This window comes from Aplidium turbinatum, chromosome 16 (genome assembly GCF_918807975.1).
Source record: "Aplidium turbinatum chromosome 16, kaAplTurb1.1, whole genome shotgun sequence".
In the NCBI taxonomy this organism is placed as follows: Eukaryota; Metazoa; Chordata; class Ascidiacea; order Aplousobranchia; family Polyclinidae; genus Aplidium; species Aplidium turbinatum.
In genome coordinates, this window is record NC_137487.1 from 4,381,967 (window position 1) to 4,406,958 (window position 24,992).

Sequence of the window (24,992 nt, forward strand, 5' to 3'; positions counted from 1 at the left end):
ACAACATTATTTGTTTTTTATTGAACTCAAGTTGACAAATGGTTTCATATCAGATTAGGCCTAGATAAAATTTTTAACTTCCCGGAAGCTTCAACTAGGGGTTAGGGTCTAGGCTGACGGGATGTTCCCTCCCCCCCACACACACACTTGAATGGAGGGTGATTAATAAAAAATTACCCTCCCCACTCATTTGGCTTTTGGCACAATGCTTAACTGAAAATCACCCTCTCTAATTCAGAAAGTGATCCTAGGCCCCGGCTTCAACAACAACGTATTTACTTTTACCTGTATTTTTTTTACAGAGAATTGAATTTTTGAGTGCCTCAAAATTTTTTTTGATTTTGCTGAAAGTTCATGCAAACCGCCTTTGTTAATAGCCTATTAGCCATTTTTACATAGTTTCCAAGTCTAGAAAAGTTTAATCAATGTAAAAATATCTGATTTGCTACAATTGTCTGTGTTTTTGCTGGCCGTAATATGTTGCTCAACTTGCCCCTAGTGTTGCTCAACTTACCCAATGGTGCTGTACAACTTGCCCCCGAAAAATAATCCGGGGCATGTTGTGCAATCGTTACTTAAACTCAAATACAGTTCAAAATAATAAATAAAACCAACCATTTTTTGTCTTAAAACTTAGGCTTATTAGCATGTGTTTGAAACGCAATACTTGAGTCTTCGAAAAAGTTAGTGAAATAAAAAAAAAAGATTTAAAAAAACCTGCTCAACTTGCCCCGCCTTCCTCTACATTGCAAGACGACGATTGTTCCTTCACCTTTAGAGGTGTCAATAGCCTTGCTTCAACATTCTTAAGGACAGATTGGACATACAGTAGCACTATAAAACGAAGTAGAATCTGACCAAGATCGCACAAGTTAGCTCAGTGGTTACGCGCCCGGCTCAAGATCATGTGGCGCTGGTTCGACTCTCGGGATGTGCGCTTGAGCAACGCATTTCAGGACTGTTCTCCATTCAGCGGCACCTAGTAAATGGAATAATTCTTCGGCAACAACACTTCAACAATCGGAAACTTCACTCTGCCAATTTCGGTAAAAGGCCCAGCATCAAGAGCCTCTACAAGTATGCGAAACTACCAGGAATAATCAATCAAAGCTTTGTCAGTCCGAGGATAAAGATTCAAAACAAACCAAGATAAACAGTTGAACACTCCTAATGGCTGCATTAAAATGGTGATTTTTCTCAAGAAAGGTCTTATATAGCCTATATTAAAAGTGCTGACAGAGAAAGAAATAACTTCATATCCTGCCACTGATGTAGTAGTTTCGCTTGGCGTTTTCACACTTGAAGCTCTGTGGCGTTCCCCTTTACAATTCTGCCTGCGTCTGAATAGTTCTGTCCGCTAGAGGTCGCCAAGGCTGGAACGTGGCTCGCGCCGCGGATGAATACTAAACAAGGACTTTTGAAAACAACAACTCAGCGATCGGACGTGAAGGAAAGCGATGCACAAAAGACAATAAAGAAATGACATTCGGAAATCGGAACATGGCTACAAGGTTGAACCCGGACTATTGATTAAGGACATTTATTCTATTAAGTAATATTACTGTGTGTGTAACCTGGTCTGCCCTGGTGACCTTCATTTGTATTAGCTTCTACCATTGTTAATTAATGTTATTGCGTTTACTTTGAATTATTATACTACTTCTACAATGCTTACTTTAGTGTGGTATTAATAGACAGTGCACTCTAGAAGAGATAAGGTTAGAACACGCCCCTTCTGAGCTAGGAGTCGCATGTCGGTAGTGCTTAGCGTACACTATTCGACCACCTACAACCCATACGCCAAACTGGTGACCCCCGACAAAGCCTTCTTCTAGCAGTGCATTGCCTGTTAGTGTTTTGTGTAAATTTATATACCATAATGTGTGTAGACTAACTTAATTTTTTTTTTTCTAATCATTTTTTGTTATCATTGTGGCTACACACACCTACAATACACGCCACCAATCACGCATCACACAAAATAACTCTCATACCTCACCAAACACTAGTAACAGCGTGATGACAGAGCACAACCCAACAACTTCCATTTTAAAACCGGGTAAACGAGTCACCCAAGAATTTTGCAAATCTGCCCCTAAGGCATGGTTTGCTAATTTCAATAGAGTGTGCCAGAAGTGGAGCATAGTTGAGGATTCAGACAAGATTGAAGCTTTAATGTCTTGTCTGGATTCATCAACTATGATTGCAGTGCAACCACTTTTGGCAAGACAAAAGCAATTCCCGGACATCCAAAGCTTTCTGATAAGCAAATTCACAGAACCTTTATGCGACCAAATTCAGAAGTTAGTTTCTGTCAAGCAGTTAGGTGATGTAAAACCTTCGGAGTTTGTGGCTAACATGAGAATAAATATCTCGGAGTCAGACATGTCCGACTCTGTGGTGAAGTCCATGTTAGTCGACAAACTTCCACAAGAGGTTAAAATTGCATTGGCACCACTTCATGAGGCTTCACTAGAGGAGTATGCAATAGCAGCAGACCATGCTATGAAGCATACTGCCCCTTTATCTTTTGTGGGTGCTGTAAACAAAGAGCCCCAGCAGTCTGAAATGGTTAGGGTAAATTTACAGCTGGAGTCATTGACTAAGTCAGTGCAAGAATTAATGAGGACTATTCCAAGCCAAGTTTCTTCCCAGAGAGCCGGTCCTCCACCTGCTCACCATGCACCAAAACCACAAGCTCCACCCTCAAATTACTCTCGCGTGGCTAGAACACACAATATGATGTGTTTCTATCACCAACGGTTTGGTGCAAATGCTCGCAAATGTAACCCTCCTTGCTCTTTCCAGGGAAACTGGTAGGTTGCACTGCGAGATCGACTGTGCCCAGTGCAACAAAACTTCCATTTCATAAAAGTCACAGTCCACTTCTTCACATTAGGGATCACAAGTCAGGTTTATGCTTCATGATAGACAGTGGTGCTGAAATAAGCTTGGTTAGGCCGTATAAGTCTGAAAAACATTTAAAAACACATAGTCATTCTTTAGTGGGGGTGAATGGAACTTCCATTGCCACTTTTGGACATCGAACCATGAACTTGCAGTTTGGTGATAAAACTTCAAGGTTTCGGTGGATTTTTGTAGTGGCCGAAGTATCTCAAAATATTCTTGGTGCTGATTTTCTCAAACATTTTAATTTATGCGTCGACTTTAGTCAATCTTGTCTGAGAAGTGTCAACCAGTTGATTGCATGGCCACTTTACCCAAAAATGGTAGCACATGTAGGTGCACCCAAAGCATTTGTAGCCACCAATTCCTTCTTACAAATTTTAGAAAAATATCCTGATTTAACGCGTCCACCAAACAAAGACAAACCAATCAAGCACAATATCACCCACACTATTGAAACCACTGGCTATCCTTGTTCCGCACGCGTTCGCCCTTTGTCACCTGAAAAATTAAAAGCGGCCAAAGAAGAAATTGACATGCTCCTGGAAGCAGGCATAATTAGTAGGTCCAACTCTAACTTTTCCTCAGCCCTGCATATGGTACCTAAAGGAAACTCTGGTGTTTTTCGTCTATGTGGAGACTATCGTTCCTTAAACGTCCAAACAGTGCCTGATATGTATCCTACACCTTCAATCAATCAGTTGTTGCACAGATTGCAAGGTTCTTCTATCTTCAGTAAAATAGACTTAGTTCGAGCTTACCACCAAATCCCTTTGTCGTCCGAGTCAAGACATAAGACTGCCATCACATGTCCTTTAGGTCTGTTTGAATATAATTTTATGCCTTTCGGATTAAGAAATGCTTCCAGCACCTTTCAACGCTTCATTGATCATGTCTGTCATGATTTAACCAACGTAATGGCATATGTAGATGACATAATTATATTTTCTGAAAATGAGGAAGACCACAAAATGCATTTACATAAGTTATTCCGCAGGCTGGATGAGAATGGAATAATCATCAATCCTACAAAATCTGAATTTGGTAAGAGTGAATTACTGTTTTTAGGGCATCTGGTGTCTAAGGATGGTGTGCGACCCACCCCTGACAAGGTCAAGGCAATTTCTGAATTTCCCTTGCCTGAAACAACAAAACAATTAAGACGTTATCTGGGCATGGTAAACTACTACCACAGATTCATACCACATGCAGCTCAATGCTTAGCACCCCTCAATGACTTGATTTCTGGTAAAACACGTGCGGATAAAAAGATTGTTTGGACTAAATGTGCAGAAAAAGCTTTTTTCGACAGCAAAGTAGTTTTGGCTGAAGCATCAATTTTGGTGTATCCACTGGAAAATGCTCCTTTAAGTATGATGGTTGATGCCAGTGACACAGCAATAGGTGGTGTGTTGGAAGTGAAAATTGATGGGTCCTGGTCTCCTGTAGCTTTCTTTTCGAGACGACTGGATAAGACACAGAAATCTTATTCTGCCTTTGATAGGGAGTTATTAGCGGCCTACAGTACTCTTAAACATTTCCATCATTATGTAGAAGGAAAGGACTTTACTCTTTTCACTGATCACAAGCCTTTCGTAAGTGCATTCCTTTCCAAATCTAATCAATCTATCTTGAGGCGAGTCAGGCAGATGAGCTACATCACAGAATTTACTTCAAACATCAAACACATTCAAGGGTCTGCAAATTTTACTGCTGATGCTCTTTCTCGAATTGAAATTAATGGTGTGCTGCATGTGCAAAGTGGCATTAATTTCTCCGAAGTGGCTGCAGCCCAAGAGTGTGATGAAGCTGTTCAGAGCATGCTCAACAATCCACAGGCATCTGGGCTGTTCTTAGACCAGTATGCTATTCCAGGTGTTCAAGATAAACTCATATGGTGTGACACTTCAACTGCTGTGGTTCGACCGGTAATCCCACTAAGATATAGAAAGATGGTTTTTGACCAGTTGCATTCATTAAGTCACCCTGGAGTAAGGGCAACTCATGATCTTATTTCGCGTCGTTTTGTGTGGCCAGGCATGCGAAAAGAGATTGCCAGCTGGGTAAAAGAGTGTCAGTCTTGTCAACGAAGCAAAGTCATTCGCCACAACATTGCTCCATTAAAGGATTTCAAAATGCCTCAGTCACGGTTTGAACACATTCACATTGACTTGGTAGGTCCCTTACCGGAATCAAGCGGCTATAAATACCTATTTACAGCAGTAGATCGTTTTACTCGTTGGCCAGTGGCAGTACCCTTGAAGAACATTTCTACAGAATCCGTAATAGATGCCTTTATGTATGGTTTTGTTTCACAGATGGGAGTGCCCAAAACTGTCACTTCTGACAGAGGAGCTCAGTTTGAATCAAATTTGTGGGGTCAGCTCATGAATTTCCTTGGTTGTCGTCGAAATAGAACTACTAGCTACCATCCGCAATGCAATGGCCTAGTAGAGAACATGCATAGACGACTGAAAGATGCTCTACGTAGTTGTAACAACCCAGGTGATTGGTACCATAATCTACCCCTTGTGCTACTCTCTATGCGCAATACAGTCAAACAAGAGTTGAAATGTTCTCCAGCAGAGCTTCTTTATGGTGCCTCCGTGGCCATGCCAGGAGATTTTCAGGTTGAAGGGACTGCTGCTGCTGTTCCTCAGCATGAGTTTGTAAAGACACTGAAAAATCATTTCAAAGACATTCAGCCTTCACCAACTCGACCTCACCCACAGCACAAAAGCCATATTGACCCAGAGCTGATGTCATGTGAGTATGTGTGGATTAGAAGAGATGCAACTGCATTTCCTCTGCAATCACGTTACACAGGTCCTTACCGGGTGATCTCTAGAAATGAAAAATATTTTACTTTAGACATTAAAGACAATAGGAAAACTGTATCCATTGATCGCTTAAAAGCTGCACATATGCCAGAGCTGAACAATCAGCCTACACCTAAATCTTCACCACCTCTGACTTCAGTGACACCGACCGCAACTACTGTTCGTCGCACGAGGTGTGGTCGTAATGTAACTCTTCCTGCACACCTCAATGATTATGTGCAAGTGTAAAGTCTGTCCTCTCACTGTATGTTCTTACATACCATAGTTTCTTTGCTTGTAGTAGGAACTAGATTAGGACACCACCTACAACCCATACGCCAAAGCTCTTTGTCTTTTAGTCAGTTTTCAAATATATTTCCGCATTGGTAAACTGTGTTCAAACCACCGGGTAATGCAATCCATGGAATGTCAAAAATCAAATGATCAACAGTTCGCCTTTTTTTGCGTTTTGGACAAAATGGTGTGTTCGGATAGTCCATGATTAATATAAATTGATTTGGGGTTTCAATCCATAGCTGTGCCAACCACGAGAGCAGAAGCGATTGAGCTTTAACATTTATTTCAATGTTGCAGGAAGTACATTTGCAAAATTAAAACACACTCGTTCAATGGGAAAGGCGCAAAACTGTCACTTACTCAAGATTGGAAATAAACTTATCAAGTCCAAAAAATTATGTCCAAGCAAGAAGCTGGTGAGCATACAGGCAATTTCAAATGCTACAATATATACAAGAAAAGAAAATACATGGTAAGACACAATGGCACACCTAAGGTTTACATTGCTCATGAGATATATGCTGTGTTGTGGGCCAAGGTGTTGTAGCTTGATATTAGGCTTGTAGTTATTGTAGATACACCGGCTTTTGAGTGAACCATGGCGAACTGACACACAGACAACAAACCGATGTAAAACAAGGTTTGGAAAAGTGGGCTCCCAATGCCGAATATCTTACCAGAACCAAAATAGACTAATTGTGCATTGACAGCGGTGCACTTACCAGGTATGGTATAGGCCTACAATTATTATACATATAAGATTAACTTACTGTAAAGTGCAACTTCATAATACAGCTTGACAAAAATACTGTTTCTGTTTTGTAATTCGGAAATTCCAAGAACTTTTTTTCATAAAAATGTTATATAACGAAATCGAGAACTTCCAGAAAACAGTCGTAATCGAAATGAAAGCAATACAGAAAATTTGTGCAGCAAATTTGCAACAGATAGGTACTGGTCAACAAAGAATTGAACATTCATACAGAAAGACGGGTATTGGAATATGAGCTTCCATGGTGAAAGCCAGAAGTTGTTGAAACCTTGTACGACACATTCTGCTATGAGATGTCAAAACTGTCTTATTGCGTTCCACAAGGTTGGCGATAAACGTCATAGTTGGTGTGGTATGGAAGAGTCATGGGATATTCAAACATTACATAACTACATTGCTTGTTGTTCATAACAACAGAGATCATATATTTAAACAGGTTTTGTTGTCACATTGGTATGCAGTACAATTGACAGGCGGAATGAGCAAAACTACCATGTTGTTCCAAGAAACGCCAATGAAAAGCTTCCTAAGAACCCGAACAAGATTTCGATGCAGCAAACCAAGCTTCTTGCCCAATGCCCAGTGTATGGATGGAAAGATTACCTGGCGCTACATTTAGGACATCGGGCTTTGAAACTTTAGAAAAATAGGATTGCAATCAAATATTTTATTCATTATTTATGGACAAACATGCCGTTTGTGATAGTGTATCTGCTTTATTGCTTGACATGTTGACGTGTATGAACTGTAGGTCAGCTACTTCACAGTTTAAGTGGAATTATTTCCATCCAACCATTGCTAACCACAAGAACGGTGAATTACCAATATCTTACAGATCGCACACATTGAAAAAGCAACGGCAATAGATTGGACAGTTGGATACACTTAGAGCATGATGAACTGTTCAAAGATGCTATTAAGTGCCACATGGAAGACCAACAAGAATAAGGACACGCTGGATCCCGAGAAGAGACTGTGGAAGCGACAGATAACTAAGTGACATACTTACAATGTGTTCAATAATAGTTTTACAACGTAAGAATAATGCATGGATGTCGACCCAGTGAATAAATCAGTCTTTTACATAATTCCCGTGCAGACGTTGAATAAATTTAAAACTAACCAGTATGACAGCAGTGAACTATTTCAATACCTGAAAGTTTAATGTAAATGCAAGAGACTCATAAAGGTGAATATCCTCAATCGGAATTATTTGACAGAGGAACATATGAAAAATTCAATAGCTGCATATCAGAGTAAAAACATAAAAACCGACAAGCTCATTCGCTTAGTCATAATAATACTGCAACCGTTACAATTACGACGCGAGCTAACAACAGTTTAAGCCAAGGTTAAAAGCAAGGCACGACTTGTAAGAGCGGACATGTAGGCGCCCATTCCGTAGCGTCGGATCATAAAGACGCTATTTCGAGTAAAGTAAATATTATTATTATTCCGAAGTGGTAATATTGTTACATATTCCATTTGAATAAGTCACTTAGGATGATGTTGAAACAGGCTACTTAAGGTATGTAGGTGAATAGTTGATATTATCTATGGATATTAAAGCATATCGACAATAAAATTCGGCTATAGCGCCATTTTCTCCCAAGGTCCGTTCGTGTGTTACGATAGGCGAGCCCTACTGTGTAATGATATTTTTTATACATTTTAGTCTTGATAACAACGTTGAGGTCCAAAACTGTTGTCATAAATTTACTGCTTTTCAGTTTGGTACGTCCACATGACAATTTGTAATAAACAAAAAGTGTGACGCGAAAAATGTACAAATTGCAATTAAAGAAGTGAAATGAATTAATCCAAAAGTGATTGTGTAGCACCGAAGTCGCCGGGTGTTATTGAGCCTACCTGACATGCGTCTACAAGTCGTGCACCTGTTAAACGCTAAATTTGCGACACGAACATTTCTCAAAAATCTCAGAAATAAATATCATACAATATAAACTTTTAACGTGCTTTTCACTTTGATGGAAACTAAACATTGGATCATGTTCTATCAACGTAAAAAAATATCAGTGAACACTAATGTAATTTTCAGAAACCAAACACTGAATTGTTACAGCAATAAGGCCATGAAAAAGGTCCGGGAGTGGAATATGTTTCAACGTTTTCCGAATCAGATTCATTAGCAGCAAATAAGACATTTTCATGCTGATTGCCATGTGGGCACGCAATCAGCATGAAAATGACTTAATCTGCATTTCTAATTGAAATTTTCATGCTGATCTGCAGACGCCAGCTTGATGTAAAAACGACTGATTTTCAGGATGGGAGAGTTCCTATCAATTTTAAGCTGGGATTATTTTACAAATCCAACTAGTTTTAACAAAGATACACCACCTGTTGTTCGCAAAAATGAACCAGCTAAGTTGCTTCCCAGACAGCAAATCAACCGTTTTTTACATTGATTCAACGTCCGTGGACGTTAAATCCATGTAGAAAAAGGTTGATTTTCTGTCTGAGTTGTTTTCCTGATGACGTCATCCATCAGTACTGAGTGAGAAACATGTAAGACGTAAATGCAACAAACTCATGAAAAACAAGCCACATTTTTCAAGTTGATCTGCTTTCGTAAGGACATCATTCCGCGGTAAAGCAACGGTGTTGAAACGTTAAATATATTCAGGAACGGCTGCCACCTTGAATGAAACTATGAACACTGTCTGAATTGGGAGAAGTCATTGAAATATTCTCAGTTGAAGTTCGAAGTCCATGTAACTGTTCTTCTGCATGTCTGGAAGATATTTGATATGAGTCCTCTCCTCCGCTGTCGAAGACAAGAATGCCGCTGAGAGTAGAGTCCACCTGAAAGTGAACGATTAATATTAAAGCGGCTTCGTTAAATAATCCCAAAAAGATTACTTAATAACATCAATGCTCTTACTCAAGATGCCAACGACAGAGAGCATTAGAGGAGTCACTGCAGACAACTGGCCGACTCTGATGTTTCGGGATGAAGACCAGGCTTCTTTGAAGCAAAATGGAAAGAGAGAATGATCTTACTTAGATATCCTTACACAACATTGTATTCATTAATTCAACCAACATGCCAACTCAGTAGTTGTCCTTAAAGAGATGCCAAGAGTAAGCCTACATTGCTTTATTCTCTAAAAATCGTTTCATCGGTGGTGGGTGTTTCGATCGAATCTTCAGTTGAGCCCGACTGTTAGTGTTATTGTTAAAGTCATTTATCTCTTTCTTGCTTTTGTATGTCCTTCTTGCAAATGCGCAAATGAAAGTTCGCCTCATGGACTGTTTGCTTTTGGGGTTTTAGCCAAAATTTGTGTAAGACCAATCACACTTTCCGTGTGCGAGCAACCAAGTTTCTTGGTAAGCTCTTGAGATGTTTCCATTTGTTTACAAAGGGAGTTTACCGCCTTTGCTTGCAAGGTCATAATTTACTTTAAAAAACATCCCCAATCAAAAACTAAGACAATTGATGGAAAGCCATTTTAAAAATGAGACAGAAACGAAGACAGCAACACAACACCCTACAATTGAAGGTTGAAGCTATCCTTTCACATACCGTGATTCCATTGGCAGGAAGGTCGAAGTCAGCCACATCAGCCAACCCCTCGTCCACATGGGTGGCGTAAGAAAACAACATGCTGTTGGGTTGAGTGTTACCGAAATATGAACTGAGGAAAGTCCAGTACACCAGCGGTGCAAAGCAAGTGAAATAGGCGATAGAATATGCGTCTAATAAGCTAAAAATACGAAGACAAGTATTAACATATCAACTATAAATTAATTAACAAAACTGATCATACTTTGACAAAAAAGTGATTATGTACTTGGTATTCTGCAGAATATGTAACACATATTAAAGGACATGCAGTATAATAGGGAGAAGAAGTGACACATGGCCACTACGGATGCCAAGTCTTTTCATCGGGTGCACTTTTATGTAATCTTTGTGTATCTTTCATGTACATTGGAAAAAGTTTTGTTCTGCCACTAACAATTGGTCCATAAACAAAACACAAAAATACTTAAGTTGGGCGTAAAATCACAAATTCATATTAAACCAATAAAAATGACAGTGAATGCTCTGAGGCAGGGGTGTCCAAAGTCCGGAGCGCGGGCCAAATCCGGCCCGCGATACGTTATTGTATAGCCCGCGTCTGTTGGTGCACAATGTGTTATTTTTGGCACGCAGACAAACAGAAAACAAACAAATTCAACTTGCATTTTCTAAAAAATTGATAAAAACAAGTATTTTCTCATCAACAAATCCAGACGAGAAAAGTTAAAATTATCGTTGCGCCATAATCGCAAAATCAAGTATGATTGCCTAAGAGTGTTGTAATGAGTGATTCAGTCGTGCATTCATTCATTTTCTTGCTAGAAAATTCAACGATAGCTGCTAATTGAGCTTCTCTGCGACGCCGACAGCAACATCTTTCTCTCAATGCCTTTTTATCAGCAGCTGGATAAAAGCAAATTTCGAGAAACACAAAAGTTGCAAAAAAACATTGAGCTTGTTCCGTTTAACCCATGTGTGAGCATTCTCCGCTCAAAATTAAACCTGAACGACTCCCATCTTGTGATATTTTATGTTTGCCATAAATCTCGAACCAGACTTGACCTGGGTACATATAGAAATCAAGACGTCAGTTTCAACTTTGACAGACAACTGCTGTTTATTTTGTTGTGAGTAAAAATAACATACTAACTAACTTGACACTAACATAGCTCTGGGTTTTGCAAAGTGTTTGGGTGTGTTAGTTTCTGATAGAAAAGATAACTTATACATACAGCCTAACTTGTGATATTCCGGGATGTGAATATAATGAAATACTTAAAGCTGCATATTGCTTTGTTGTATGAAAATGACATTAAATAATACAATACTGCCACACAAGTATCTTTCTTTATGTAAAACAAGATTGTCGGAGGCTGGTGGCCGCGGGCACTTCCGCATTATTAAATTTGATACGCCTTGGAAAAAGTTTGAACACCCCTGCTCTATGGTATAATTGGAAACATCATGTGATTTGTTGGGTATGATGTAACGGGAGAAAAGCAATTACAATTTGTCTGTGAAATGACGCCACAAGCGGATGAGGCATTAGCAATGCCACGTTCAATCAATTACGATTCTGCGTCACATGTGCCAATTGTGAGGCTATTGCATGTGTTGGCACTTCAAGATTTTCGATTTCAACATCGTGGAATAGTTGCTGTTACACTGAACTACTGATCAAGCAGTAGTCAGATTTCATTGTGGTGTTGCGGAATTCACCATATTGGTGGCTCAACTTTTCAATTTCAAGCAAAGCAATTAAGATGAGTCTATTCACTCTAACCCAGGGGTCACCAAACTACGGCCCGCGAACTGATTTCATCCGGCCCGCCACGTGCTGCGGAAATTACAGCTGCACTACAATTCTGTACATGTGCTTCCCTTGGCTTTGCCTTTTTGTGTAATAGAGACTTCTTTTTTAAAATTGTTCGTTCTTATAGTTTTTTGTTGTGTAGGCTATGTTGAATTTGTACATTTTCCCACCAGGCAGCCTACATGTTGGTGTTCTGTTTTTATTATTAGGCCACCACAAATGGGGACAGCATAGGCCAAATTTGGAAAGATGTAATGTTTTTTCAAGAGCACGATGCCCTGTAGTCAGGCGCGGATCTATGGGGGGGGCCCAAGGGACCCGGCCCCCCCTCCCCGAAATTTTGTCAGAAATTGTTGAATGGTTTGATATGCTTCTAAACAGCTGATATTAGTCTCACAGCGGACTTGCAACCCCCTTTGGCACGCGTGTGACGTCACGATATTGAGATTGATGCTTTCAGTCTCTATGTCTCTAAAACAAAGTTTGCCTAATTTTAAGCGAGTTGAGCGAGTTTTGCCAATACCAAACATTTAAACATCTCAGCCAGGAATTAGCAACAAGAAAACATAGAGACTTAGCTTTATTACCGAAAAAATGCCGAAAAAAACATGATCTTATCCTTTTGCCATGCCACCGGAGAGCACCATTTTACAGGAATATTTATACCCATATTTTTGTTGAAAATGCTCTGAAAATGCACCAAATTCAAAGTAATTTTTCAAAATTTTCTGGGGAAGGCCCCCCCCAGACCCTCCGCCGCTGGGTGTCGCCTATAGCGAACACGCCGTCGGGCTTCGCCTGCCGGCCGGCAAAACCCCCCAAATTCCTGGCTACGCCACTGATTGTTCGTATCTGTATTATCTTTTTATTACTTTTTAATTCATTTTCAAATTTTCTGGCCCCCCTCAAAAACAACTCCTAGATCCGCACCTGCTTGTAGTGTATCACAGCAGGGATTACTTTTTCAGCAACCTTTCGATTTTCATCACAAATTTGCTATTCCACCGCTGACTTTGTTATTTATTGTGCTGAATTCAAGTCAATGGAGATTCTAAATAGTTGTATATCTTTTCGCAATTTGCATCCGGCCCGCAGCTGTTAATCCCGCAGCAATCCGGCCCTTAGAGAAAAAAGTTTGGTGACTCCTGCTCTAACCGAATGCACTATCTGGGAACTATGTTGCAAAAGGAAATGCTTTTCGTAGAAACTCGCAAAGATCCTTTGCTTGAGTCTGCAATTGCACGAACCAAGACAAAAACTTGACGTTAGAAAAACTACTTCCGAATTGAAAATCTTTGATTGTCAATTTTATGTTGCCTTGAGGCTGTGCATGCGATCCCAGACAGCAATTTAATCGTTTTTTTACATTGATTCAACGTCTGCAGACGCAAATGTAATGCAAAAAGCAATTGATTTGCTGTCTGGAATGGGACTGCTATTTTATACTGTATAACCATTAACCACTCAACACACTTACTCCAAACCAAACAGGAACGTGACAATAACGCAAAACTTACCAAAGCCCAGCCATGTCATAGTAGAGCAGAAGTCCGCAACCCAGCGTCGAAACAAAGTTTAAGATTGCCATGGAAACCACGTAGACGTAAAATGATTTCCGTGCTGCAAACAAAATGAGTTTACAGAATAGGGAATGAGACAGTTGATCGAACATTTCAAGCTAAATCGAAAATTACAAGTTGCTTTCATGGTGAAAAGGCCACCACAAAGTAACGATAACGCTGCTCACAACAAGGCTACCGCGTTACGTACAGGATCGCTATATTTATCACAATAGCAATAAAGCATTTCAGGTGAATCTTGTGTGTTTTTGTTGAAACCTTCTTAATTATTACACTAAAAATTTATTTACATTCTGAGAAAGGAGAAGAGAAGTTGCATGAGTAAAAACGTTGCAGTGACATCAATGACGAAATGGAAAAACGGAAGTTGTTGGTTGTACAGTCTCAGAAGCACGTAACACAGAACGTCATAAAAGAAACGTCATTTAAACGTTTAATTTGGGTAAAAGTTGTAGATTTTGGTTAATACAGGCTCGGTAAATACAAATCTTGCCACTATACGAGAAACACAAAGCAAATATGACAACGCGGATAACGTAGACAATTTGGGTGCTGCACGACTGATGGCTATTGAACAATAAAACATGAAACAATTAAAACAAACAAATTGTAACTTACTTGGAACAGAAAAGTACTTTTGCAACCATTTAACGAATGGCAACATAGCCACAATCAAATACATCTGACAAAACAAAAAGCAGTACCGGTAATTAATAACTTTTGATATTGTGAATACTTTGGTACTTTGCATCCAAGAAACAAAGTGAGTTATATCTAAATGGGTGGTCTCAGTTACAACAAGCAGTAGCCTACTTAATGGAATATTACTGCAAGTAGTTGAAGGGAAAAGTATGACAAAGTTATCATAAAACAACATCTTATTCATTAACTTTGCAATTGGGATCCATTACTAATGTAATCACCAACGATTAAACAGATGTCCAGTAGACCTCCCCAATCCCCGGACTTTTTTTTATTTTTATCTATATTGTGACTTTTCTGCATGGGTTTTCAATGCTGATTTCAAAAATATGCATAAAATTTTTTTTCGATCAACGTCTGGGAAGTTATTTGCTGTTGCTGAGCAACAACTTTTCATAAAAATTTCAAAAATCTCCTTTAAAACCGGTTTACTTTTAACCTGGTATCCTGATATCTAGATTATCTGAAAACATTTCTTCTGCTAAAGAATTTAAAAAAAAAATTATTAAAATTGGACAATCGGTACCAGAGTTATGACCGTTTAAGTACCCAGATTATGCAGTCACGCATGACTGATTTTTGTTAATTTATTGCCAAATGATACTAGAAAAATGGTGAAAGTTGCTGTCAAGGGGTTTTTGGGGGTAAGGAGTTCAAAAAATATATTAAAAAGTGTCTCAGAGCAACAGAAAAAAAGTTATTAAAAAATTGATACAAACAGTCATGCATGAATGATTTTGTCGCAGTCGCTTCATTCCTACAACGAGATGTATTCCTTAGGCACCACAAACGTTAAATGCCTGGAGTCATTCATACAGTATAACGTGGAACCGATCATCTCAATGTAGCTAACATCTGGGTACCCATTGCACTTGATGTTAGAATACACGCTTCATTGCTCGGAAAGAGCTCTGATCAAGTGCAAGATGGTCACAGTCCGCCACAATTTCAATAGCATCTCTAACCCAGCAAAATGAAGTCTATGTATCTAAATCATGTGGCAAAAAATGGATTAAGTCAGCTGAACTTAACGATAACCTTCTGTAATGCATTTCAGGTTTCACTATTGATCAGTTAGCATTTTCTACTTGTATCTTGTATGATTAATATAACGAATTGTATACACTTCTACTGTCTGATATTCCGTGTGTATATATTCATGTATCCATCATGGAGCTGAGGAAGAGTAAAATAAACAATGGTGGTTTGCTTGGTAATTTGCAGCCTTTAAAACATTTTAAGGGAGGACAATTTAGACCAACTACTGGAGATGTTCTTCAGAAATACATATATCATCTTCAAGTAAATCCTTGTAACCACCAGAGTGGGAAGCTCGCAGCTTGAGATCCAGCAGTATGTCCAGCAAAAGTATGGCAGCCTGCTTGCATTCCACTGATGACAAAACAAAATATCCAAAACAAAATTATTCGTTTGGTTGATGAATACAAGAAATACAAACATGACAAAAAGGAATCTGCTGCCTTAATTAAATTTCGAGAAACACTGACAACACGATTTAGGATATCTGCTAAGAATGCCAAAAATCTTAATAACAAAAACAAAACATTGCTACCAGAAGATAAGGCAGAAGGTATACAGTTTCTGAAATTACTTGAAACAAACCAACCAGCATCTCTTGGACCCCTTGATAGAAAGAGGTTGAAACGCTTCAAGAATTATGCATTGAAGAATCGAATAAAGGTAATAAAGTATGATGTATGTTTATTCCCAGTATGCTTAACAGCCTAATGATTTTTAAAGTAACATACCTATTAATTTTTGATACGGATGCATAAACAAGACATTTTTTACAGATAAATGCAGATTCTCAGTGCAGATTCGACTTAATTTATTGGGAAGATGACGAGGAGAGGAAATTAAGTCCTGAGGTAGATGGCTGAGAATCTGCATTTATCTGTAAAAAACGTCTTGTTTATGCATCCGTATCAAAAATTAATAGGTATGTTACTTTAAAAATCATTGAGTTGTTAAGTATACTGGGAATAAACATACATCATACTTTATTACCTTTATTCGATTCTTCAATGCATAATTTGTGAAGCGTTTCAACCTCTTTCTATCAAGGGGTCCAAGAGATGCTGATTGGTTTGTTTCAAGTAATTTCAGAAACTGTATATCTTCTGCCTTATCTTCTGGTAGCAATGTTTTGTTTTTGTTAATAAGATTTTCGACATTCTTAGCAGATATCATAAATCTTGTTGTCAGAGTTTCTCGAAATTTAATTAAGGCAGCAGATTCCTTTTTGTCATGTTTGCATTTCTTGTATTCATCAACCAAACGAATAATTTTGTTTTGGATATTTTGTTTTGTCATCAGTGGAATGCAAGCAGGCTGCCATACTTTTGCTGGACATACTGCTGGATCTCAAGCTGCGAGCTTCCCACTCTGGTGGTTACAAGGATTTAATTGAAGATGATATATGTATTTCTGAAGAACATCTCCAGTAGTTGGTCTAAATTGTCCTTCCTTAAAATGTTTTAAAGGCTGCAAATTACCAAGCAAACCACCATTGTTTATTTTACTCTTCCTCAGCTCCATGATGGATACATGAATATATACACACGGAATATCAGACAGTAGAAGTGTATACAATACGTTATATAATCATACAAGATACAAGTAGAAAATGCTAACTGATCAATAGTGAAACCTGAAATGCATTACAGAAGGTTATCGTTAAGTTCAGCTGACTTAATCCATTTTTTGCCACATGATTTAGATACATAGACTACATTATGCTGGGTGAGAGATGCTATTGAAATTGTGGCGGACTGTGACCATCTTGCACTTGATCAGAGCTCTTTCCGAGCAATGTAGCGTGTATTCTAACATCAAGTGCAATGGGTACCCAGATATTAGCTACATTGAGATGATCGGTTCCACGTTATACTGTATATGACTCCAGGCATTTAATGTTTGTGGTGCCTAAGGAATACATCTCGTTGTAGGAATGAAGCGACTGCGACAAAATCATTCATGCATGACTGTTTGTATCAATTTTTTAATAACTTTTTTTCTGTTGCTCTGAGACACTTTTTAATATATTTTTTGAGCTCCTTACCCCCCAAAACCCCTTGACAGCAACTTTCACCATTTTTCTAGTATCATTTGGCAATAAATTAACAAAAATCAGTCATGCGTGACTGCATAATCTGGGTACTTAAACGGTCATAACTCTGGTACCGATTGTCCAATTTTAATAATTTTTTTATTTTAATTCTTTAGCAGAAGAAATGTTTTCAGATAATCTAGATATCAGGATACTAGGTTAAAAGTAAAGGGGTTTTAAAGGAGATTTTTGAAATTTTTATGAAAAGTTGTTGCTAAGCAACAGCGAATAACTTCCCAGACGTTGATCGAAAAAAAATTTTATGCATATTTTTGAAATCAGCATTGAAAACCCATGCAGAAAAGTCACAATATAGATGAAAACAAAAAAAAGTCCGGGGATTGGGGAGGTCTAATGTCCAGTTAAAAATAGTCTTTATACTCAGTTATTGAGCTTTGAGGAATGAATGAAAAGATTCCCATCACACAAGGTCTTTGGCACTACTGAGAGTAGGGTGGCCATTTTTTTTGGGCCGCCTTTCCATTAGCAACTATGCCTACCAGTTGTTTTCAGTTAAGTAGTAAGATGTTTGAGCAGCACAATGATGCTACGCTCTACCATGTCAACAAAGATCCATATGGACTAAGACATAATTTGTAATGTTTTACCTTCCAGTCACCAAAAAAAGAGAAAGTTTAGAAAAACAACCTATAGTTACTAGTTAACAACAATGTAGGCAAAAATTAATTAAAAAAATAAATGTATTGAAATTCAAGTATAATATATAATCAGAAAAATTCTTACAGAAACACAATATGTTTGCTATTTAAACTAAAAATACAAAATGGAACGTGACGCCGATTGCGGAAATATTACATATCCACTTACAATTAAAAATATGAAAGATGTAATGAAGCAGAACAACGCCCCTCCATGGCCATACACTGACCGGGTGGAATCGTTAATTTCAAATCTAGAATCCGCGTCCGCAAGTTCCAAAGAACACTGAAAAAGGCAATTAGATTTGGAATTAAATCTTCATTTGACGTTACTTCCGCTATGGGTTAGCAGTGCGGTATGTAGAAAGCCAAGCCCGGAATGGCCCGTTTCAGTGAGTCCGATTCGGTGAGTCCAATTCAGTGAGTCCGATTCCCTATTCGGTGATTTTTTGATTTTTTTTTTTAAATTATTGGGTACCGTAGCCTAATTATCATTGCCGTTTTAGGGTTAAGAGTTAGGAGTTAAGGTTAAGGGTTAGGAACTCACCGAATCGGACTAACCGAATCGGACTCACCGAATCGGACTCACCGAATAGTAGCAGACCCTAGAAAGCCACTGCGTTGTCATACAGATCAACAAGTCCGTGGGTCTTTAACACTTCAAAGCGGAAAAAAAAACTGTTAAAATGAAGTCTAAAGATAACATTAGTTAGAGTTGATTAATCGTTATCATAACGATTTGTTTTGATGTTTAGATGGTATTATTAAAAACAAGAAACTTGCATCAGTACAATTCCAAATATACCATGAAGTTATTTCGTTGTATGTTACATTCATGTGGTAAAAATACTTATCAAAATCGTCCAAAGCTAAAAATACAATATATATATTACTAGTACGATAAATGGTATATATAATCAGTAGCCTACCGTACTACAAAAGAGTGCTCAATGTCAAACGCAATCCTAAGCAGAGCTAATTCAAGTAGATTAAATCACTATTATCAAAGTAACCTTAACAGCCTGCTTCACCCTTTGTGGGATCGTCAAAATGTGCTTAGAATAGGCTACTAAAAAAATTATTGTAAAACTTTAAACTTAAAAATACATTTTTATAAAAAAAATAATGCCAGATCACAATTCACAACATTGGTACAATAGCCTACGCTAGTAAACTTGCCTTAATACACTAACCACATTTTTTGTGCACATTTTGTGCACACTGTTTTATAAGAAGTAATTTAATAATAGTTATTGATCAATAGCAATTGTTTTCATGGTGTTATTACCTTGTGAAATCCATTTATGAAGAGCTTATTTTCAAAACCACTTACATCCACTTTCGGTGATTTTGAGAAAACCACGAAAAACGTTTATGACAGTTTCGCTTGGTAAAGGTAATGCTCTTTTGATTTCGTTTGTCCAGATCTAACGAATATTGGAGGGCTTAGAATCGCCTTTTTATAAAATTAGAAATGCGGATATAAGTGGTTTTGGAAATAAACTGGAGAATAAAAATTGCCAGAATAAAAGAAACCAACTTTTCAAACCATTTTTCCAAGCTGACCACCACTAATTCAGGGTCCACGTCTTTTAGGCGCAGACAGTTAGGCGCCGGTCAAATAGGCATGCACACTGTGGCGTCTGGATACTTAGGTGCGGAGCACTGTGGCGCCTGTTCATTTAGGTGCTATTCCTAGTAAAGTCTGCAGATTGTATCAGCTTGGCAGGTAGGGCAATGCTTTTCACAAAATTTTTTATATTGAACAGAAAAATATGTTGTTTTGTTAATACGCGTGTGACATGGCGTGTGGAGATGAGGTGCGAGACAACGCTCTACTACTCTTGATTTTAGCACATCTCCACAGGACATTTGCTATTCATCCTGAACACAGGTTGCAGCCAGATGGAACTTTACTTTATCTGTTTACATCTTTCGCAATTACTTCTACTCGGGATGGATTGGTCGTGTGACGAGTACGTATGAGACAACGCTCTACTACATGGATACATTTCTAGAGGGCATGTGAACCCTGGCTACAAGTTGCAAGCATAATGGTGCGACTTTGCTCGTTATTAAACCTAGTCAGGGTTTTGATGGAAAACTAAGTTACTCTTCACTCAAGCCTACCACCCGCTTGAATATAGGCTACAGTATATTTTTTACTGATGTTTAGCGTAGTTATTATTTGACTTAACTAAAAGTGAACTCAGTCATGTTCGGAAACTTGAATAATTTATTGATAAAGCTTTCGCCGACGCAAACCTGGACTAACAACAAATAAATGCCGAACACGCGGCACGCGCATTAAAATACAATATATTTTTCTGTTCAATATAACATTTTGTGTGAAAAGCATTGCCGGTTTAAGCAGCTTCACTCACGGAAGCCATGGCATATTTTTTTGTTCAATATAAAAAATTTTGTGAAAAGCATTGCCCTACCTGCCAAGCTGATACAATCTGCAGACTTTACTAGGAATAGCACCTAAATGAACAGGCGCCACAGTGCTCCGCACCTAAATATACAGACGCCACAGTGTGCGCGCCTATTTGACCGGCGCCTAACTGTCTATGCCTAAAAGACTTGCTCCCCTAATTCATCACCATAATCCAAATCCATTTTAAACAAAGCAAAAAAACACAGCTATAAAGCTCAAGTAGGCTAATAAGCACCTTTGGTAACTGCAACAGTAGGCTGCAAGCCTACAACACTGCTTATCAGTGCTGCCAGATAGTAGATGCTTCAAACTACCAAACACATTTCAAATTTTGCCAAACTGACCTGAGACTGACTGCCAACTCACCAAAAATGTTTGCCAAAATTCTGCCAACTCAAAATTTTAATGCCCAACAACGTAAAGTTCTGCCAAATTTCTCGAATTTGGTAGTGAAATTTGCCAAATGGAAACACTGCTGCTTATCATGAAACGATGACGAAAACGGTATAACAATCAGCAATATGTCACGTGATACAAATGGTTTTGGAAAAAAATGTGATGTCACGTAAGTGGTTTTGGAAACAAACGCAATTTTTAGTGTCGAATTTGAAGCAGATAGAAAAGATTTTGGAAAGAAAGAATTTGATAGTAGGTACCTATGGTAATAATCTACCTAATGACACTCTAAACTCAATTTTGGTAAAAGTGGCGTCTAAGTGGTTTTGCAATTGGACTCTTCATATATACATATACAAGACATCTACTGTATTATATGCATCAAGCATGCTGGATTGTTTTTTTTTTGCTGAGACTTTTCGGTCATTTGTCCAAAATGACTTGAAAAAATTCGATCATTTTTTATTTATTTCGGTCATTTTTGGTCATAAGTCAATTGACTATATATTTTTTCGGACATTTTGACCGAATTGACTATTATATATATTTTTTGGACATTTTGCTAAAAAATTGGTCAATGACCGATAAATGACCGAAAAAAAAAAACAGCACAGTTTTATATTCATACCTGTACAGCAGAATAGATCAGAGCAACACAGGTTGTCACAAATAAAACACGTTTCACGCTTGTTTTGCTATCCAGATGTCCAAACGCAATTCCAAAGACAAGAACACTCAACTCGGCCATTAATAAGAAGAAGCGGAGAACAACCCAAAGAATCTGAAAATTATGATTTTTGCAATTGCTCAGGAATTGCAGATAGTTAACACCTCTGAATAGGACCCAGGAACAAACACAATCAGCTATATAATCATTAAAATTTCTCGCAGCATCAATAACATACAAATGCAGAGCTGGTCAAGGTGTTCGACAATTTGTATATATATAATATGATAAATATCACTAGTTTTGGCTGATATTTAGCTGAACAGGTCAGTTCAAATTTTCCATTATCTGGCACCGGTACATTAAAATGTATGATATTTATTAGGTATTTTTAGCAGAAAGATATTAACTAATTGGGTAAAGTACGGTATTGAAATATTTTAGTCAGCAGTGGCAACACATATATTAACTAATTCATTTTGTGTGGCAAACATGTTTGCCACACAAAATGAATTAGTGTTACATATATGTTTGCACTGCTGACTAAAATATTTCAATACCGTACTTTACCCATTTACAAAAATTAAGACCGCTACCTCCAACTCACCTTGTTAGCTTCACTTCCAGAAGATGTGGTTACATCAACTGCCATGGAAACAATGCAACGAATGACACCCAAAATAGCTGCTAATGCAACCAGTGTGAAGTAGGTGACAAAAATTGGACTACCGCCACTGCCGATTCCAGATAGAATTCTATGCCATACACGTTTCATACGATACAAAACAAATATTAAGAAGATCACATTTGGAACAAACAGCATCACATCCCATATCCGAATCCTAAACAAAAAATTGAATATTTTAAGCACAAACTGAAGTTGTGAAGCAACAGTCCAAGGAGCTAGTACTGGTCGGAATGGCCTGTTTCGGTGAGTCCGATTCGGTGAGTTCCCTATTCGGTGAGAGCCCTATTCGGTGATTTTTTTTCAAATTATTGAGTACCGTAGCCTAATTATCATTGCCGTTAAAGGGTTAGGGGTTAGGGTTTAAGGGTTAGGAGTTAGGGTTAGAGGTTAAGGGTTTAAGGGTTAGGGGTTAGGGTTTAAGGGTTAGGGGTTAGGGTTTAAGGGTTAGAGGTTAAAGGTTAGGGTTTAAGGGTTAGGGTTTAAGGGTTAGAGGTTAAGGGTTTAAGGGTTAGGAGTTAGGGGGTTAGGTTTAGGGGTTTAGGTGTTAGGGATTATGAGTTAGGATTAGGGGTTAAGGGTAGGGGTTACGAATTAGGGATTAGGGTCTTATTTCAACGTTTAGCGACGTTAAAACGATGTAAAAGCGGCAATGATAATTAGGCTATGGTACCCGATAATTTTCAAAAAAATTTTTAAAAAAATCACCGAATAGGGCTCTCACCGAATCGGACTCACCGAATAGTAGCAGACCCAGTAACTTACTGGTAGGCTACTAAAGTTTTAAAAATGGAATATTTTCAGATTCTTGACAAGAGCTTAGGTTGAGCTGAAAACCCACAACTGATGCAAAGATTTTTAAGATGTATCTTCTTTTTTTTATTGTCGCACTTGATTCCAAGCATTGACTGCCTCTTGCATGAAAAGTTTTCAAGATTCTCTGTTGTTTGCTTTGTGTATTAAGTGTTTGTTGGTTTAAGTAAGTTAATTTAGAACTAGTAATACTGAGGATTAACCCGAAGCAGCCAAGATGGTGGGGCACTGCAGATCAGGACTGGCCGACCTACTACAGTAAACTCTTGGCCACATATACTGTACCTCGATGAAAGTAAATAAGTATATTATTAGCCTATAATGCTAAAATCCTGTTGTGCCTTGACTGTGGTACAAGAAAAATCCCTCCCAAAATTATGATAAAAATGAAATTACGCCTTTACATTTTACAATACATGGAGGATGCTGTCCTAACCAGTAACCACCCAGATATATTTTACTACGGTATGTACATTTCTAAGTGCATGACAAGAAAGATTTCCATCAAAAGAGCTCACCAAGCTGATTGCTTTGACATGAAGCTGTAAAAAAGTTGTAAATCTGTTTTTATAAATTTATATATACTTTTGTTGCGCAATTACTTCTTACAATTATAATAATCAATCATTTTACCTTGACATTCCAATATCTTCATACAGTATCTTCAAACAATCGCTTTCAGAATAATTTCCGGGTGTGGTTGAAAGTTGTGCATATGTTGTAGTTGGTTGTGTTGAAATGGTCAAACTAGTATTTGAAGATGGACTCCAATAATTTTCTGTAGTTGCTGACGATGACATTTTCGTAGATGTTATGGAAGTAGATGGACTTGACGTAGAAACCACAGGCACATCCGTGGTAACATTGGTAAAGACTGTTATATTCATTTTACTGCTAGTCATAAGCAAGTATAATACACGAAATCATCTAATAGTTAAAAATCTTCAAAAGTAAAAAGCGTTCACTTCATGTAAGACATGGAAGACTGATTTATTTGATTGTTATCCAAGGACTAAGAAACTTTCTTTGAAAGTTCATCCTGGAAGTTTTGCATACTTGTAGAGGCTTTGAACCACTGACGCATGCCCAATCACCAACAAAGTGGAGTTTTCGATAGTTGTTGAAGTGTTGTTGCCAGGGAATTATTCCATCACTTAAGTGCCGCTGAGTGGAGAGCAGTCCTGAAGTGCATTGCTGAAGCGCACAAGCCGAAAGTCATACCAGAGTAGCTTGATCTTGAATCGGGTGCTTAACCATTGAGCTAACGAGCCTGTGCAGCATAAATAAAAATTTGACAGCTGCCTATGACACTGTATAGAATCACAATCTTGTAAGCTGCTTGACCTGCTGCCAGATGGATACAAACTAACTTATTCCCTGAACATTTTATCTCCCTAACGGTTAGCGCGTCGCTTCTGGAACGAAGAAGCTTAAAGATCAAGTGGCGCTGGTTCGACTCTCAGGGCGTGCACTTGAGCAATACACGTTAAGAATTGCTCTCCATTCAGCAGCATTTAATGGATGGAATAATTTCCCGGCAACAAAACTTCAACAATCGGAAACTTCACTCTGTCAATCTCGATGACCGGGCCTGCGCCTGTGATTCAAAGCCTCTACAAGTATGCGAAACTGCCAGGATTTTAAAAAGCTCTGCAAGAAGCTTTCCCAGACCGAGGATAAAGATTCAATCAATCAATCAAGATAAAACATGGAGCAATTAGTTGTTATCCCTGCTAGACAAACACATAGTAAACAAGATCAAATA

General features: G+C 38.3%; 2 protein-coding genes across 2 annotated transcripts; one reads left to right on the forward strand and one right to left on the reverse strand.

The window, feature by feature from the left end:
* Positions 1-2,019: 2,019 nt before the first annotated feature.
* LOC145785923 (uncharacterized) lies at positions 2,020-2,820 on the forward strand. The gene has a single exon (XM_082597617.1). It carries the CDS (start codon positions 2,020-2,022, stop codon positions 2,818-2,820), a length of 801 nt encoding a protein of 266 aa, XP_082453743.1.
* A 3,469-nt stretch (positions 2,821-6,289) lies between these two features.
* LOC145785404 (transmembrane protein adipocyte-associated 1-like) lies at positions 6,290-24,160 on the reverse strand. Its single transcript, XM_082597061.1, has 8 exons — positions 23,861-24,160; positions 22,337-22,571; positions 21,691-21,843; positions 18,396-18,512; positions 14,354-14,417; positions 13,673-13,775; positions 10,343-10,523; positions 6,290-9,621 (listed from the first exon to the last, which is right to left on the reverse strand). The coding sequence occupies exons 1-8, from the start codon at positions 24,127-24,129 to the stop codon at positions 9,439-9,441; spliced, it is 1,305 nt and encodes a 434-aa protein (XP_082453187.1). The 5' UTR covers positions 24,130-24,160; the 3' UTR covers positions 6,290-9,438.
* Between the last annotated feature and the right edge of the window lie 832 nt (positions 24,161-24,992).

What these genes read in the sequence shown, in the direction of transcription:
- LOC145785404 (XM_082597061.1), bottom strand. Translation starts at nt 24,129, where the DNA reads ATGACTAGCAGTAAAATGAATATAACAGTCTTTACCAATGTTACCACG. An exon ending in CTGGAAGTGAAGCTAACAAG is followed by an intron (nt 21,844 to 22,336) that starts GTGAGTTGGAGG and finishes CATAATTTTCAG; the next exon opens with ATTCTTTGGGTTGTTCTCCG. An exon ending in TTCCTGCCAATGGAATCACG is followed by an intron (nt 9,622 to 10,342) that starts GTATGTGAAAGG and finishes GTTCACTTTCAG; the next exon opens with GTGGACTCTACTCTCAGCGG.
- LOC145785923 (XM_082597617.1), top strand. Translation starts at nt 2,020, where the DNA reads ATGACAGAGCACAACCCAACAACTTCCATTTTAAAACCGGGTAAACGA.